Source organism: Rhineura floridana, chromosome 6 (genome assembly GCF_030035675.1).
Source record: "Rhineura floridana isolate rRhiFlo1 chromosome 6, rRhiFlo1.hap2, whole genome shotgun sequence".
In the NCBI taxonomy this organism is placed as follows: Eukaryota; Metazoa; Chordata; class Lepidosauria; order Squamata; family Rhineuridae; genus Rhineura; species Rhineura floridana.
This window is the reverse complement of record NC_084485.1, coordinates 81,414,113-81,432,225: the sequence shown is the minus strand read 5'-3', so window position 1 is coordinate 81,432,225 and position 18,113 is coordinate 81,414,113. Positions and strand designations below refer to the sequence as shown.

Sequence of the window (18,113 nt, the reverse complement as noted above, 5' to 3'; positions counted from 1 at the left end):
AGATGGAAGCAGAAGCAGAAGCCTGCATGGTAAAGGAGGTAGCCTCGTGGTTTTTACGTTGTCTGTGAACACTCCGCTGAGGAAGGGCAGTGACCTGTGACCTGTGACTGTGATTGCGCTTGAAAAAAGAATGATAGCATGTCTTGTAGTTGTGATATGAACTCATGAGACAGCTGCAGCCCCGGTGTGGGGGATGGTTGTGCTTGTTGAGGGAAAGTTATAGGCGGCTCATCAGGCTGAGAGGATGAATGAGCCCTAGGTGGTAATATGGGGGGAGGGCAGCTGGCTCCTGGCTGGTCAGGAAATCCTTCAAAATCCTCCTCAGAGGAAGCAGTCAGAGAATGAAAAAGATTAGTTAATTGTTCCTGGCCCGCATCCTCGGAGACCGGAACAAATTATTATTATTATTATTATTATTATTATTATTATTATTATTATTATTATTATTATTATTATTATTATTAATATTATCTTTATTTATACCCCGCCCTTTTTTCCAAACTGGAACTCAAGGCGGCTTCCAGATAAAAATAGTACATATCATTAAGAACCTATAAAAATATAAAACATATAAACATATAAAATCAGCATTAAAACAGGATTAAACTATTAAGATGTTAAAACCAATTACTCTTAAAGTACTGCAACCCAGTTTAGGAGCATACAGGCAAAACAATAACATACAGCATCCTCTTCAGTCACTACCCTTAAAACCTTCAGTTCCAAAGGCCTGACGGAAGAAAAAAGTCTTTAGCTGTCGGCGGAAAGACTGCACAGAGGAGGCCATTCTTGCCTCCCTAGGGAGGGAGTTCCAGAGCCTAGGGGCAGCCACCAAAAAGGCCCTAACTCGTGTCCCCACCAGTCGCACTTGTGAAGGTGTTAGGATCATGAGAAGGGTCTCTCCTGAAGATCTCAGGGCCCCAGCAGGTTCATATAGGGAGATACGGTCTGACAGATAGCCTGGACCTAAACCGTATAGGGCTTTATAGGTCATAACCAGCACTTTGAATTGTGTCCAGAAACAGACTGGCAGCCAGTGGAGCTGTTGCAGCAGGGGAGTTGTATGGTCCCTGTAACCAGCCCCAGTTAACATTCTGGCTGCAGCTTGTTGCACCAACTGAAGTTTCCGAACAGTCTTCAAAGGCAGCCCGACGTAGAGCGCGTTACAGTAGTCTAAGCGGGATGTAGCTAAGGCATGTGTCACCATAGCCAGATGAGACGACTCCAGGAACGGGCACAGTTGGCGCACTAATCTTCACTGTGCAAAAGCATTCCTGGCCACCGCAGAAACCTGGGCCTCCAGGTTTAAGGCTGAGTCCAGGAGCACACCCAAACTGCGAACCTGCGTCTTCAGGGGGAGTGTAACCCCATCCAGCACAGGCTGAACCCCTATTCCCTGATCCGCCTTTCGACTGACTAGGAGCACCTCTGTCTTGTCTGGATTAAGCTTCAGTTTGTTCACCCTCATCCAGTCCACCACTGCTGTCAGACACTGGTTTAGAACCGAGACAGTTTCCTTGGAATTAGGTGGAAAGGAGAAGTAGAGATGGGTGTCATCTGCATACTGGTGGCACCGAACCCCAAATCTCCGGACAACCTCTCCCAGCGGTTTCATGTAGATATTAAATAGCACGGGGGACAGAACTGAACCCTGAGGGACCCCACAGGCCAACGGCCAAGGAGTCGAACAGGAATCCGCCAGCACCACCTTCTGGGTTCGACCCTCCAGGAAGGAATGGAGCCATCATAAAACTGTGCCCCCAAGTCCCATCCCGGTAAGGTGACCCAGAAGGATACCATGGTCGATGGTATTGAAAGCCGCTGAGAGGTCCAACAGAACCAACAGGGACACACTCCCCCTGTGTGTAGGTCATCTACCAAGGCGACCAAAGCCGTCTCCGTCCCATAACCAGGTCTGAAACCAGACTGAAATGGATCTAGATAATCCGTTTCATCCAGGAATCCCTGTAGTTGGGAGGCCACCACACGCTCTATTACCTTGCCCAGGAATGGAATATTAGACGCTGGTCGATAATTATCCAGAATAGAGGGGTCCAGGGAGGGCTTTTTCAACAAAGGCCTTACAACTGCCTCCTTTAGGCACATTGGAATTCTGCCTTGTTGTAGGGAGGCATTGGCCACTTCCTTCACCCACTCGGCTAGGCCCCCTCTGGCACTTTTAATAAGCCAGGAAGGGCAAGGGTCTAACAGACATGTGGTGGGCCTCACCTCTCCAGGGATCCTGTCCACATCCTCGGGTTGTACAAGCTGAAAAGAATCCATTATTATTGGACAAGCAGGAGCCAAAGTTACATCCACTGAGCCTGTATCAACTATAGCATCCAAGTCGGAATGAATCTGAACGATTTTGTCTGCGAAGTGCCGTGGAAATTCTTGACAGCAGGCTGATGAGCGGTCGATATTACCCTCTCGGGGGCCACAATGTAGGAGACCCCTGACCACTCGAAACAGCTCTGCTGGTCGGCTCCCCGCAGACACAATGGTGGCTGAAAAGAATAATTTCTTTGCTGCCCGCATTGCCATGGAGTAGGCCTTCAGATAGGCTCTAGCCCATGTTCGGTCAGACTCGCTCCGAGTCTTCCGCCAACGTCGCTCTAGTCTCTGTCTCATTTGTTTCATCACCATCAGCTCCCTGGTAAACGTAGAGTGCATGCTTGGCCATGCTGTGGCTGGATAGATGCTTAGTTTTAGCAACCGCTTTGGCGTGCTTGTGCTTGGCTGACTTGTGAAGCAAAGAGGTTTTATAAGATTGTTTAGGCTTGGTCGCCTGAGCTGCCACTGGCTGTTCTGCCATCATATATTTTCAAAGGGGGGTTCAGTACACGGCCACGGATGGGGCAGAATGTACAGACCCAGAGGCTTTAGTACACGCCCACGGATGGGGGAGAATGTACAGTTCCAAACAGCCTCAGTACACGGCCACGGATGGGGCAGAATGTACCGACTCAAAGGTTTTAGTATATGTCCACGGATGGGGGAGAATACACTGTTCCAAACAGCCTTAGTACACGGCCACGGATGGGGCAGAATGTACAGTTCCAAACAGCCTTGGTACACGGCCACAGATGGGGCAGAATGTACAGTTCCAAACAGCCTTGGTACACGGCCATGGATGGGGCAGAATGTACAGTTCCAAACAGAGTCAGTAACCCAAACAGCCTCAGTAACCAACCTTAGTGCACGTTCAAACAAGAATGCTGAAGAACCTTGTGCAGGATTTTCAGTTGTTCTACCCCACAGCACACACACATTAACTGACTAAAGGGCCTTGTACAGGATCCTTTGCTAATGTAAGGTTAAACAGAAAGGGCGGGAAAGAAAGGACGAACAAAATGGTGCCCGCTAAAAAAGCGGGAAAAATTAGCCAATCAGAGAAGTGTTGGAAGGAAGAAGAAGCAATGGCGGTCACTGAAGAACACCAGTGACCTCAAACAGGGCCCACAGTAAAGCGCTGCCAAAGCAGAGTGCCTCAATGTGCTCCCTACAGCCGCAGGGCTAAGGAACGCAATCGCGGCTTTAAGAGCCAGCCAGGAAAACCGCTGCCAAGGAAGCAGAACGGTCTGCATGCTCCCTACAGCCGAAGAAGCTGACGAACACAGTTGCAGCTGGGGGGGGCCAAGCCACCCAACGACAAACTAAGGCTGCAAAAGGATAAAGGAGCCACAGCCGCAGGCTCCTGAAGGCAGTTGCAGGTTGTTTTAAAACACCGCAGAATGAGCTGGGATGGGGGGGCGGAGCAGCCCAACAGAAATTAAGGGCTGTTAGAGAGCAAAAAAGGAGCCACAGCCGCAGGCTCCTCGTCAGAAAAAACTAACGGAGCCGCCACGAAAGTAGGCGGCACGAAGCAGGAAGCTGCAGCTGCAAGCTCCTGAATTACAAGCTGCGCCCGCCACCTGAGGAAGGGAGAACCACAGCCGCGGTCTTCCAGGCAAAGGAAGGGTAGCAACTTGCGCAGTCCAGCTAGGGACTGAGAGGAAAAAGGGCAAAGAACAACCTCCCCCAAAAAAACCACCCAGCAAAATAAAGAACGAAGAAAGAAGGTAACAAAGGGGGGGAGGAAAAGAACAATCAGTCCCACACACTCTAAAGTCAATGACAGAGGGAAGGGAACAACAAAGGAAATACCGTACACAATTCTCCACTATCACACAGATATCAACACAAAACTTATATATATGCTACGCTATCTAATACAACTTGCACGGACGAGGGCAAGAATGAACTAGAGAGTGGGAGGGGCCTGATGCCCCTAGTCTTGACTTCAGAACATTCTTGCCTTCAGACAATAGGTGGAGCTATGATACCCCGCTTGATGGCAGGCCTCCTGTGCAAAATAGTATGTACCTCCTCTTCGGATGCACACCTTAACGTGGTGAGGGGGTTTGAGTGTGTTGAAGAAGCTGAGAGCAATGCTGTCAGCAGTCTAGATCAAGAGGCTAGACTCCTAGCATGGGCACCCAAGGCAGAATGGTCAGAGCTGAAACACCAGACTAAGATGCATCCAAACTCAGAGGAAGGCAATGGTAAACCACCTCTGAATACCTCTTACCACGAAAACCGTATGAACAGAGTATCCAAAATGCAACACGAGATAGTGCTGGAAGATGAGACCCCCAGGTCAGAAGGCACTCACCGAGCTACTGGGGAAGAACAAAGGATAAGTATGAGTAGCGCTGTGACTAATGACACAGCTGGGTCAAAGCCAAAAGGAAGCCCAGAGGCTGATGCACACAGATGTGAAAGGAAAGTCTGGAGTTGTATGATGCACACAACAGGAACATGGAATATAAGAAGCATGAACCAGGGAAAGTTAGAAGTTGTCAAGCAAGAAATGGAACGCATCAGCATTAAAATACTTGGTGTGAGCGAACTAAAATGGACGGGAATGGGACATTTCCAATCAGGCAACTAACTACAAAATGTTTTATGCAGGAAATGAGAAATTAAGAAGAAATGGGGTTGCTTTAATAGTGAGAAGTGATGTAGCAAGAGCAATTAGGAGCTACAATGCAAGGTCTGAGCGAGTGATATCAATGAGATTAAACAGGAAACCTATTAACATAACCATCATCCAAGTCTATGCTCTGACGGCAAACTCAGAAGAAAAGGAATTGGAGAGATTTTATGCAGAAGTACAGGAAGAAATTGATCACACACCAAAACAAGATGTGCTGATAATCATGGGGGATTGGAATGCAAAAGCAGGGAACAGAGAAGAATTAGGAATTGTAGGGAAATTGGGCCTAGGAGATAGAAACGAAGCAGGAGAAAGACTTATTGAATTCTGTGAAGCCAATAATTTGTTTCTTGCCAACACATTTTTTGAACAACCGAAAAGACGACTATACACATGGACATCACCAAATGGTCAATATAGGAATCAAATTGATTATATAATTGGTAGCAGAAGGTGGAGAAGTTCCATACTTTCTGCAAAAACAAGACCAGGAGCAGACTGCGGTACAGATCATGAACTGGTCGTATCAAAAATCAGAGTAAAGCTAAAAAAGACCAACAAAGCAATCATAACGCCAAAATACAATTTAAATAACATCCCAGAAGAATATAAAGATCAAATAAGGAACAGGTTTGAGGCTTTAAACTTAGTTGACAGAGAACCAGAAGAACTATGGAATGAAGTCAGAGACGTTATCAGAGAAGAATGCAAAAAGACAATACCTCTAGTTAAAAAGAGAGAAAGACCCCAATGGATGACTGAAGAAACTCTTATAATGGTTAAAGAGAGAAGGAAAGCAAAAGCAAAAGGAGATAGAAACACAGTCAGAACCCTAAATGCAACAATACAGCGACTAGTATGTAGGGACAAAGAGAACTATTACAATAGTTACTGTATAGAAATAGAAGAGGACAACAAAAAGGGTAGAACAACAGCCCTGTTCCAAAAGATTAGAGAAATGAAAGGGAAATTTAAACCAAGTGTAGGGATGTTGAATAATCAACAGGGGAACACACTGACTGACCGAGATGAAATCAAAGGAAGATGGAAGTGTTACCAGTAAAAAAAGTGTTTTAGATCCTCTAGGAAAACAGGATAGGAATGGGTTAACGTGAAGGCTGAGTGAACAACCTTCACAGCTGCAGGAGATTATCTCTTAACACTTAGGCCAATAAAGCAGAGTGAAAGAGAGCAGCCTGTGTGGGGGAGAAAAGGAATTGATGCGGAGTGGTTTGCTGGTAACTTATGCAAGTGAGTGTTTGGACTATACCTATAGGACCTGTTGGTACTGCATGCCAATAAAGTCCTTCTTACTTGAAGCTCTTCACTGTGTGACTGGCATTTATTCTACTCTACTTGGTGCTGGGCTACAGACTGTGTAAAATACGCTAACATTAAGGGTTATGGGCCCAGACTACACGGTCTAACCCACAGTACCAGTAAGCCAGAACACGCTTGAAAGAAGGGAAAACCAGCAGGAAAACCGTGGTCAAGCTAAAGCACCTGGAGAAACCAGTATGGCAATGTCCTACACCTCAGGAATGCCATTGGAGCATCTAAATGACACGAATTACACAAGTTGGTGGATAAAGATGCAGATGCTGCTAATCCGAGAGGACCTGTGGAACGTCATTGAGGCAGACGCACCTTCTAACCCCACGGAGGAATGGCAACGCCAAGACCAGAAGGCAAGAGCCACTATCATACTTGGAGTACAAGACTCTCAGCTACTGTACGTAAGAGAAACGGAAACTGCAAGAGAGGTCTGGGAGGCGCTGTGGAGTGTTCATATTAAAACCACAGCTGGCAGTAAAGTTCTACTCACGAGAAAGCTATTCCAAACGCGCTTAACAGAGGGAATAAGCATGCATGAACACATACAAACTATTCGAGGCTTGTTTGCGTAATTACAAGATAGAGATGTGGAATACTCGGACCTACAGCAAGTTTTTGTGTTACTTTCTTCATTGGATAAATCCTACGATTCTGTCATATGCACGTTGGAAGCAATGCCCGAATGCGAGCTCACAATGAGTTATGTCTCTGATAAACTTTTACATGAGTTGGAACGTCGCAAAGAAAGTATGCAACATTCCACGAAAGGCACATCACAAAGAAGAGACGACCCCAGAGAAACACCAATAAAGAAATGCTTCAAATGCGGTTCTGAGAAACATTTACGTAAAGACTGCAAGTCGCAAAGAAAAGCCGAGCGAGGAAAAGAGACAATGTTTGTGCGAGTCGTAACAGCAACAGAAAAAGAAGACGAAGAGAACAAAAACACGGAATGGACTATCGATTCTGGATCATCTCATTTTTTATGCAACAACAAAGCAATGTTTAGAGAGCTTACTACCACTTCTGAACAAGTATACTTGGCGGATGGAAAAACACGTGAAGTACTTGGGAGGGGTGTTATTAATGTACACTGTCTCAAAACGTTGGTTACAAATGTGTTATATGTTCCTACTATTTCATCAAATTTAATGTCGGTATCTAAATTAAATGCAATGCAGTATGATGTATTATTTTCTAACGGAGTGTGTGAGATTATGAAACAAGGAAAGGTGCTAGTAAAGGGATATCTACAGAACTCACTTTACGTAATAGAGCAAATCCCTAAGGTGGTTGTTAATGTAACAAGAAACAAACCTATACATGAAGGATGCATTCATGATTATCACAAAAAATTGGGGCATACAAGTTACTCTACTTTACAACTGATGCCTAAGCACAGCGCAGACATAAAGTTTAAACCCTGTAATGTTTTTGTTGAGTGCACTGTGTGTAAAGAAACCAAAGCTACAGCAACACCAATTAGCACTAAAAGTGATTGGAAATCCAAGAGAGCATTCGAGTTACTTAGTATGGATTTAGCTGGTCCATTTAATAAATCTAAGGGAGGTGCAAAATATTATTTGGTAATTATAGATCATTTCACCAAGTTTAGTTTTGTGTACCTATTGAAATCGAAAAACGAAGCTGAAAGACACTTAAAGCAATTTGTAAAATGGGTAGAAGCTAAGCATAAAGTTACGGTAGCACAGCTTCATTCAGACAGGGGAGGTGAATTCCTTTCAGGCTCATTTCGGAGATACCTTAAAGAAAGGGGCATAAAACATTCCTTAACAGCTCCTGGCTCTCCGCACCAGAACGGATCGGCAGAACGCCGAAACCGGAGCCTTCAGGATATGATGTGTGCAATGATGCATGGCTGTAATCTATCATCCGGGTTCTGGGGTGAAGCAATTATGTACGCAAATTATATATTAAACCGACTGTACTCAAGCCCAATTATGAAAACACCCTACGAAATGCTGTATGGTAAAAAGCCCAAGCATTCACACATTATAGAATTCGGTAAAACATGCTGGGCTGTTGTGCATGAGGCATGACGAACTGCTAATGCTGAGCACAAATGGGTTAAAGGAAAAGTTCTGGGATGTGACAGAGCAGCATACAGAATATGGGTGGCAGGTTCACAAAAAGTAATATTAAGCAGGGAAGTGAACAACAGGAGCCCAAGAGACGGTACAAAAAGAAAGGCAATTAATGCAACCACTGAACCCTTTAAATCACAGGATGACATAGTGATATTTCAGAACAGAACACTGACACACATTCATGACACTGACCATATGCGGAAGGGAATCAGAATCAGAGTCTGAAACAGAAGCAGAAACAGACACAGAGAACAGCAGTAAGGAGGAAGAGAGTATAGAACATGCACATACAGAGCATGATAGAATGTTTGTCAAACATGAAACAGATGATGTAAAAGAAGAAGGGGAAATGGAAGGCCAGACAGATACAGAAACTGAGCCGAGGCAGTTAGAAACCGAGCCCCGAAGATCACAAAGGACTAATCTGGGTAAGCCGCCAGAAAGGTTTACTGTAGCGAAAATAAATATCCAGAAAACCTTAGAACCAGTACAGTCTGATGAAGAGGAAGATGATTGGACTGCGCAGGATTATAAATTGTGGTTCGCCATGTTGGACGGGGGGAGAGACTGGATGGAACATATTGATGACAATGTATCTTGATTAAATGTATGTAACAATATAGCAGAAATGTATCTTGACTGAATGTATGTAACAATGTAGCAGAAACATATTTGATTGTTTGTATGTATGTAAAAAGAAACCTGTATTTCCTTGCGAATCGAAAAGTGGGGGATTGTTACCAGTAAAAAAAGTGTTTTAGATCCTCTAGGAAAACAGGATAGGAATGGGTTAACGTGAAGGCTGAGTGAACAACCTTGGTGACCGTTAGAGACACAGCTGCAGGAGATTATCTCTTAACACTTAGGCCAATAAAGCAGAGTAAAAGAGAGCAGCCTGTGTGGGGGAGAAAAGGAATTGATGCGGAGCAGTTTGCTGGTAACTTATGCAAGTGAGTGTTTGGACTATACCTATAGGACCTGTTGGTACTGCATGCCAATAAAGTCCTTCTTACTTGAAGCTCTTCACTGTGTGACTGGCATTTATTCTACTCTACTTGGTGCTGGGCTACAGACTGTGTAAAATACGCTAACAGGAAGCAATACACTGAAGAGATGCCAGGATGACAGATTCATTCACGGAGAAACCGTATGATGAAGAACCAGAAATTTTAGAATGCGAGGTGAAAGCTGCTCTTAAAATACTTGGAAGAAACAAATCACCAGGAATAGATGGCATACCAATAGAGTTGCTACAAGCTACTGAGACTGAATCAGTTCAAATTTTGACTAAAATCTGTCAAGAAATATGGAAAACTAAACAATGGCCCACAGACTGGAAGCATTCCATATACATCCCAATTCCAAAGAAAGGGGATCCTAGGGAATGCAGTAATTATCGAACTATTGCCTTACTATCCCATGCAAGTAAAGTAATGCTCAAGATTCTACAATAAAGGCTGTTACCATATATGGAGTGAGAAATGCCAGACGTCCTAGCTGGATTTAGAAACGGAAGAGGTACCAGAGATCATATCGCAAACATACGTTGGATAATGGAATGGACCAAGGAATTTCAGAAGAAAATCACCCTGTGCTTTATAGATTACAGCAAAGCCTTTGACTGTGTAGATCATGAAATACTACGGTATGCTTTAAAAGAAATGGGGGTGCCACAGCATCTGATTGTCCTGATGTGCAACCTATACTCTGGACAAGAGGCTACTATAAGGACAGAATATGGAGAAACCGATTGGTTCCCCATCGGAAAGGGTGTGAGACAGGGGTGTATTTTATCACCCTATTTATTTAATCTATACGCAGAACATATCATACGGAAAGCAGATTGGACCAACATGAAGGAGGTGTGAAAATTGGAGGGAGAAATATCAATAATTTAAGATATGCAGATGATACCATACTACTAGCAGAAACCAGTAATGATTTGAAACGAATGCTGTTGAAAGTTCAAGAGGAAAGCACAAAAGCAGAACTACAGCTGAAGGTCAAAAAGACTAAAGTAATGACAACAGAAGATTTATGCAACTTTACAGTTGACAATGAAAACATTGAACTTGTCAATGATATCTTGGCACAATCATTAACCAAACTGGAGACAATAGTCAAGAAATCAGAAGAAGGCTAGGACAGGGGAGGGCAGCTGTGAGAGAACTAGAAAAGGTCCTCAAATGTAAAGATGTATCACTGAACACTAAAGTCAGGATCATTCAGACCATGGTATTCCCGATTTCTATGTATGGATGTGAAAGTTGGACAGTGAAAAAAGTGGATAAGAGAAATATCAACTCATTTGAAATGTGGTGTTGGAGAAGAGCTTTGCAGATATCATGGACTGCAAAAAAGACAAATAATTGGGTGTTAGAACAAATTAAACCAGAACTATCACTAGAAGCTAAAATGATGAAACTGAGGTTATCATACTTTGGACACGTAATGAGAAGACATGATCCATTAGAAAAGATAATAATGCTTGGAAAAACAGAAGGGAGTAGAAAAAGAGGAATGCCGAACAAGAGATGGATTGATTCCCTAAAGGAAGCCACAGACCTGAACTTACAAGATCTGAACAGGGTGGTTTACAACAGATGTTACTGGAGATCGCTGATTCATAAGGTCGCCATAAGTCAAAATCAACTTGAAGGCACATAACAACAAAATTAAGTACCCCACATTCCACCCCATTACTCTTTGCTGGCTAGGGTCAGTCAAGAACCCAAGGGCCAACAAACAAAGAAGTCATCCTGCCCTATGAGGAGCCCACCATTCTTCCAAGACACACTTTGATGCATGTGCAAGGAAAACTGCACACTTGAGAAGTGCTGCCAGGCTCAACACAACCTTCACCCAGAGTATGTCAGCTTATGTGTTTGGGGTCAGTAAAAGGGGAAAATGGCAGCATTTGGGAACTCTTCTCATCTTAAATAGTACTGCTACAGAGGGTTAAATAGTACTGCTACCGTGGAAGAATACAGTAACCAGCCAGTGGCCTTAGGTTAGCTCTTATATCATTAATCAGTTTTGTAATGATGCTCTTACCTTTCCAAATGTCCCTGAAAAACAATTATGGGTTCAGCTGATCTATTTTATCTTATTTTGTGGCCAGTGCCCCTTAACAGTCTGCTAACTCAATTTGGGACACTGAGCAGGCAAAAAATAATATTCACACTGCAGAAGGCAGGCTAGCACCATTGGCATATACAGAATGAGCATTCCTCAGTCTATCTGCATGACAAGATACCTTAATCATGAAGGAGATTTTCCTAGGGTGAGGCTCATCTATTGCATTCAAGGTGTGCTGACCCCTGCAATTTCCCCAAATGCAGGAAACTCGACTGCAACTGCATAATTTGTGGTAGATTCTCACATCATCTCTGTGCTAGGAAAGGCAAGCTAATCATTTTAATGCACCATTGGACGTCACACCAATGCAAAATATATTCATATTTAATACAAGGGGTTAGTAAGAGCTCCAAGAATGCCTCTTTGGTGCACAGATCCCCTGACAAGTAATGTCATTCCGCCCTTCCCACTGTTTGGTCACTTTGCACAATATATTTCTAACATTCCCAATACAAATAGAACACACTTGTGCAAATATTGCATCTGAGTCTCAGGGCAGAAGAATAAGAAATACACCCCTCTGCCCCCTTAAAAAGGATGCAGAAGGATTTGGAAACAGACTAAGAAAAAAACCCGACACATGGAAGCAAAAAACAGGGTAATTGCCAGCCAGGTAATTTCTACCACTGTTTCCAGAGGAGCTTAAACACTATCACATTAGTAGTCACTTAAACTACAATACAACAGAATGAGTATTCTCTGGCACCATTAGTTGCTAAACACTGATGAAATTTCACATATTAGGACAATTTCTGACCTGATCAAAAAATAAATTATTTTCTCCACAAGGAAAAAAAAAGTTTTTAAAAAGTACAGAATGCTTCAGAATCATGATGCAGATGCCTCAGAAAACAAATACTGGGGTATCTCCCAGCAGGGGCTGCACCCAGCTGACCAAACACATAAAAATACCCCAACACAATGAAGTGAACTCTGTGAACAATGGCTAAAAATGCAGCCTGGTGAATGTTGGCATCAGTGACTGCCCCATAAGAAGTAGGGAGTCTGAAGATCCAACAGGTCTCTCAGTTGCTCCATCTAGGACAAAGAGAGGCCACAATACCTTTAAATTATAGCAGCACCAACAACAGACAATTCTTGGATGGAGTCAGACCCTGCAAAGGGGCTGTGGCTGGCACAGAGGCAGGCTAAGTGCAGTGCCAGGTCAGGTGCCCATGGGGCTGGTACACATGCCAGGCTCCACTTTGCACCTTGACATATGTGATTCTCAAGAGTCTTTATATAAAAAAATAATGCATTGTACATTCAAGTGCTGTTGCCTCTGGCCTGGCTCCTGTTACCATTTGGCACAATTTTGTTTTGTTTCACCAGCTTTTGTTTGTTCTCTCCAGTGATATTCCATCTCAAACACAAGATCCCCTTGCAGTTCCGAGTGTGGGACCTGCTCCCTCAGGCTAATAGCCGCTGCGACCCTGATGCAGGCAGACAGAGCAAGCCAGGGAGACTTTCCAAGGGCACTGTGTGTCCCGAAGAAGCTGGGATTCTTGCCATGGACCTCTTGCTGCCCTTATTCTCAGCTTATATGCATGTGGCTGTGCCCTTCAACACAGGGGCTGTGCTTCCTCAGATTCCACTGGTGAGGTCTGTGATTACTCGAGCTTTTACCAGTTTTCGTAGAAACTCCTTCTCTCGCTGGATATTGTGCGTCCAGGACTGCATGGGGGGGGGGAGCAGGAAGAGAAAGAAGCAAAGATAAGATCAAGCAAAGAAAAAGTCAATCACTGCCTCACTCCAGGTTTGTACATTTCTATTGATAATCTTAGAGCTCTGATCAAAAAGGTCATACAAAGAGTTTCAATCCTCCACTGATTTGCATTTAATGGCTTTTTGCTCTTGTGGCATTGCTGTGTTATAAATTTAATTGTTGCTCGGCAGTCACATGTTGTGGTATAGTGTGCTTTCTCTTAAACTAATCCAAAATTCTTTGCCATATGATAGTGATTACCATGGGAGGTTAGTTATTAGTGAGACTTTTTTTGTCTCACATGATTTCTCAATTCTTTTTGTACACATTGAGGCAGGAGCAAAAGGGGGGGAAAAGTACTCTGTTGTACTTCACAAGGCATAACAACACAGCTCTCCAGGAGTGCTTCTGAAAGAAAGATTAAAAAGCAATTCCTCACAGCTGTGCTGTGTCAAAGGGTTGCCTTCTGCGCTGCTTACCAATGGACATAAAATTGAGAATAACTATGTCCTGCTCAGACAGCCTCTTCCACTAGCCAAAGGTTAAGACAATGGTGGAGCAAAAAGATGAAAATCATTCCCCCCCCCCAGTTTTGGAAGCTCCAACCAATTAGAGTGATAACAGTGCAATGCTATAACATAGCACATGCATTAGTGCATACACTGGGCATGGGGGGCATAATAAAACAACTCTGAACACAGAACAAATAGGAAGAAATCATAGGAGAAGTACAGATTAGCTAATGTGTCATGTGGAACACATGAAATCCACATGCTACAGTAGTGGGGAAAACTCAAGTGCAGATTTGCCCCTGAAAAGGGTTTTGATGCAACATCATCTAACTTCCCTGCAAACAAATTGGAATAAATGCTCATTTAATAGTCCACATCATCTAATCTCCCTGCAAACGTATCAGAATGACTGCTGAATAAACAAGCCGTTTGGAAGCACAGGAGGAAACAACTTTGACAACAGAGCCTTCTCAATCAATTTACAGAATGATACAAAGGCATTAGACCAAGAGGTCAGTATGATTAAATGAGATATTTCTGCTAAGGTCACGTGCAAATTTATTTATTCATTTATTTTAAAAACCACACACACATACACTGTTGTGTAGTTATAAAATGAATATCCATAGAATGCAGCATGACCAAAAGGGCTTTATCAGATGACCATAGTGGGTCAGCAGATCTAAACAGGGGAAATCACTATCTCAGATGACCTGGTCCCAAGCTGTATAAGTCATCAGCAATACCTTAAACTTGTCTCAGTAGCAAATTGGTAGCCATTGCAATTCTTTCAGTGCTGGTTTTACATGTGTATGATATGATGTCCCACTTAGCAATCTAGCTGCAGCATTTTGCACCAGCTGCAGCTTTCAAACCAGCCCTAAGGGCAGCTACACACAGAGCACATTGCAACAATTCAATCTGGAGGTTGCCAATGCACAGCAAAGCTATCCCTACCCCTATCTAAGAACAGGTTGTGTACCAGATAAAGCTGTTTAAAGGCAGACCTAGTCACTCAGATCATTTGGGCTTCAAGTGACAATAATGTATTAAAGAGAACCTCTAAACTGCTCAACTGCTTCTTCAGAGGGAGTGCAAGTAAACTGTCCAATTCCTGGACCTGAGAACTGCTCACTTACAAGCCCCCCATCTTCTCAGGATTCACCTTCAGCTTACTGGCCCTTATCCAGTCTACCATGGCATTCAGGTATCAGTCCATGTTCTGCACAACCACACCTAATTCAGATGTAACAGAAAAATAGAGTTGGGCGTCATCAACACACTAATGACACTATGCTCCCAATCCCCCTAATGACAGCCAACAGCAACTTCATATAGATGTTAAGTAGTTAAATAAATTGGGAACAAGATGGCTCCCTGAAGCACCTCAAAACATAATTGCCAGGGTCCTGAAAAGCCATCACCCAAAGCTACCCTTTGAAATTGGCTCTGCAGACAGGAGCTGAATGACTGTAACACAATGCCTCCAACTCCCAACCCAACCAGCCAGTCCAGGAAGATACAATGGTTGATGGTATTAAACGCCTCTAAGAGGTGAAGTAAGGGCAACAGAATCACACTCCTTCTATTTCTCTCCTGACAAAGATAATCCATCTGGATGACCAAGGCTTATTCAGTCCCAAAACCAAGCCTGAACTCAGATAAAAATTAGTCTATATAATCAGTTTCTTCCAAAAGCATCTGCAGCTGATCCTCCATCACCTTCAAACACCTTGTCCAAAAAGGGGCATTCATGACCGGACAGTAATTGTCAAGTACCTCCAAGTTTGGGCTGGGTTTCTTCTGGAGTGGATGCATCATTGCCTCTTCAACAGTGGCAGGCACCACCCCCTCATGTAAAGAAGTTTTCACCACACCATGGGGCCACCTGGTCAACCTCCTTCAGCTTGTCTAAATATGTCATGATGGGCAACAGCCAAGAAGGCACATAGTGGATGGACATTTGCAAGCACATTGACCACATCCTCAGGCTGCAACAGCTGAAACTGATCCCACAAAAACAGAGGAGATAGCACACAGGGCACCTCTCTCAGATTTGCGACAATGATGGCATTCAAGTCGTCATACAAGTGAGCTTGCCCTCAAAGGGCCTACCAATCTTGTCACAGCAGGGCTCTGATGGCTCCAGCATCCCATTCACTGGTGTTGATGTTAACAAACATTGTACCATCCAGCAGATTAGCTCTGCTGGAAATTTAATGTCTCCAAGAGTGGACCAACAGTGTTGTGAGGCAAACCTTACATAAAATGGTCTTTCTCTGACAACAGAGTAATCACAAACTGAAACCCATTTCCAGACCATACCTCCTATGCTCCAGGACAAAGATTAAATCAAGGGTATGCCCCACTCTGCGCACTGACAAACTGAGACAGTCCCTTGGTTTTCATGAAGACCATGAACCCTCAAGCTCAGCCACTTAGAATAGCCTCAGCATTAATATTTAAGTCCTCCAGAACCACCATTCCGGTGTTCTCTGAGACTGTCTTGGCCAGCTCAGTCAGGAAGGCTGATGGATAGTAGGGTGGGTGGTATATCAGCAATACCCCCAATCTGTCTTGTTGGCCCAGCACAAGCCCCCAAAGCCCATCCAAGGAGAGGTTTCCTGGCAAAGCCATTGCTTGGCTGGATTATATCAATGAGATTCTGTGGAAAACCTGCTCTTCTTCTGCTTCAGCTGATACTGGCTAACCATTACAGATTCAGGCCTCAAGAGATATCGCTGCTGGAGACTCCGTTGCTGTGGTCCATGCTGCCGCCATTGCTGCTGCCTGCCCGCTTACGCGCGGGGCGTTGTCATCTTCGCCGAGGTGCCGCGTTGCTGTCGGTGGACCTCGCTGTTGCGGACTGTGTTGCTGCCATCGCCGCCGCTGGTTGCAGGCATCTTCATCATCGCTGAGGGCCGTGCCATTGCCCAGGACACTATCACTGCGGCGTATATCTTTGCCACCTCGCCGCTTTCTTGCTCGCGTGTGGCACTTCTGTTGCTGCTTGGGGCTGTGTTGCTGTCCTGGTGTCCTTGCTGCGGCTTGCCTTTGGATGGGACTTGAGACTGCCATCGCTGCTTGACGAGGATTAACTCATTTTAATGTTTGTTTGGGTGTGTGTGGGGGCTAATGTGGGGTGAATGATTGGTATGTTTGCTTGTTTGTGTGGTTTTGTGTATTTTTAACATGTGCCTGGGAGATAAGATTCCATCCTTCATGGGGGGGCTCTCGGGGCCCCCGATTAACATAGTGACGGGTAATGGGAGGTATGGCGTTAGGAGGAGAACAGGCCACGTAAGGGGAACTTGTCCCAGACAAATTGTGTCTGTGCCTTGTTCCGGTTCTCCTCATATCCACAGGATTGCTGGTTGTCCTATCAGCCAGCTCTCGGATCTCCAAGTGCTGCTTTTGAATGCCAGGTCGGTACATAATAAAACCTCACTTGTCCATGATTTAATTCTGGAGGAGGGTGCCGACCTGGCATGTATAACCGAGACCTGGGTGGCTGATCAGGGAGGAGTTGCTCTTTCCCAGCTTTGCCCACCCGGGTATTTGGTTCAGCACTGTGGTAGATCTGAGGGCTGGGGAGGGGGGGTCGCTGTGGTCTATAGGAGTTCTTTTCCTCTCACCAAGCACCCTGTCCAGACGGCGACTGGTTTGGAATGTCTCCACCTTGTGTTGGGCCAGGGAGACAGACTAGGAATACTGTTGGTGTACCGTCCACCTTGCTGCCCAACAGCTTCCTTAGCTGAGCTGACAGAGGTAGTCTCGGAGGTGCTGTTGAGATCCCCTAGACTTTTGGTACTGGGGGATTTCAACGTCCATGCTGAGGCTGTCCTATCTGGCGCAGCTCAGGACTTCATTGCCTCCATGACAACAATGGGGCTGTCTCAATTTTCTACCGGCCCAACGCATGTGTCGGGACATACTCTTGATTTGATCTTCGCCACTGGACATGGAGATGGTGATCTGGTGGTGGGGTGTTTTTCATCTACCCCATTGTCATGGACAGATCACCGCTTGTTGAGATTTAGACTTACAGCAGCTCTTTCCCTCCGCAAGGGTGGAGGATCTATTAAGTTGATCCACTCCCGGAGCCGGATGGATCCCGTAGGTTTTCAGAGGGCTCTGGGAGATTTTCCGGCTGATAGGACCGGTGCTCCTGTCGAGGCCCTGGTCGCACTGTGGAATACGGAAATGACCCGGGCTATTGACATGATCGCTCCCGCGCGCCCCCTCCGGTGTAGAGCTCATACAGCTCCGTGGTATACCCCGGAGCTGAGGGCGATGAAACATGAGAGGAGGAGGCTGGAGTGCAGATGGAGGAAAAC

At 44.8% G+C, this 18,113-nt stretch overlaps 1 protein-coding gene across 11 annotated transcripts in view; it reads right to left on the bottom strand.

Moving 5' to 3' along the window:
* Positions 1-534: 534 nt before the first annotated feature.
* Positions 535-18,113, bottom strand: part of ST3GAL3 (ST3 beta-galactoside alpha-2,3-sialyltransferase 3) — a 362,121-nt gene continuing 344,542 nt past the window's right edge. For 10 of the 11 annotated variants that reach the window (XM_061632682.1, XM_061632687.1, XM_061632688.1 and 7 more), the window contains one exon: positions 11,805-13,233. In XM_061632682.1, coding sequence (XP_061488666.1) covers positions 13,144-13,233 — 90 coding nt within the window. In that variant the 3' untranslated portion in view covers positions 11,805-13,143. Of the gene's footprint in view, positions 552-11,804; positions 13,234-18,113 lie in introns of those variants that run through there. The other variant, XR_009763520.1, reaches the window with a different exon arrangement.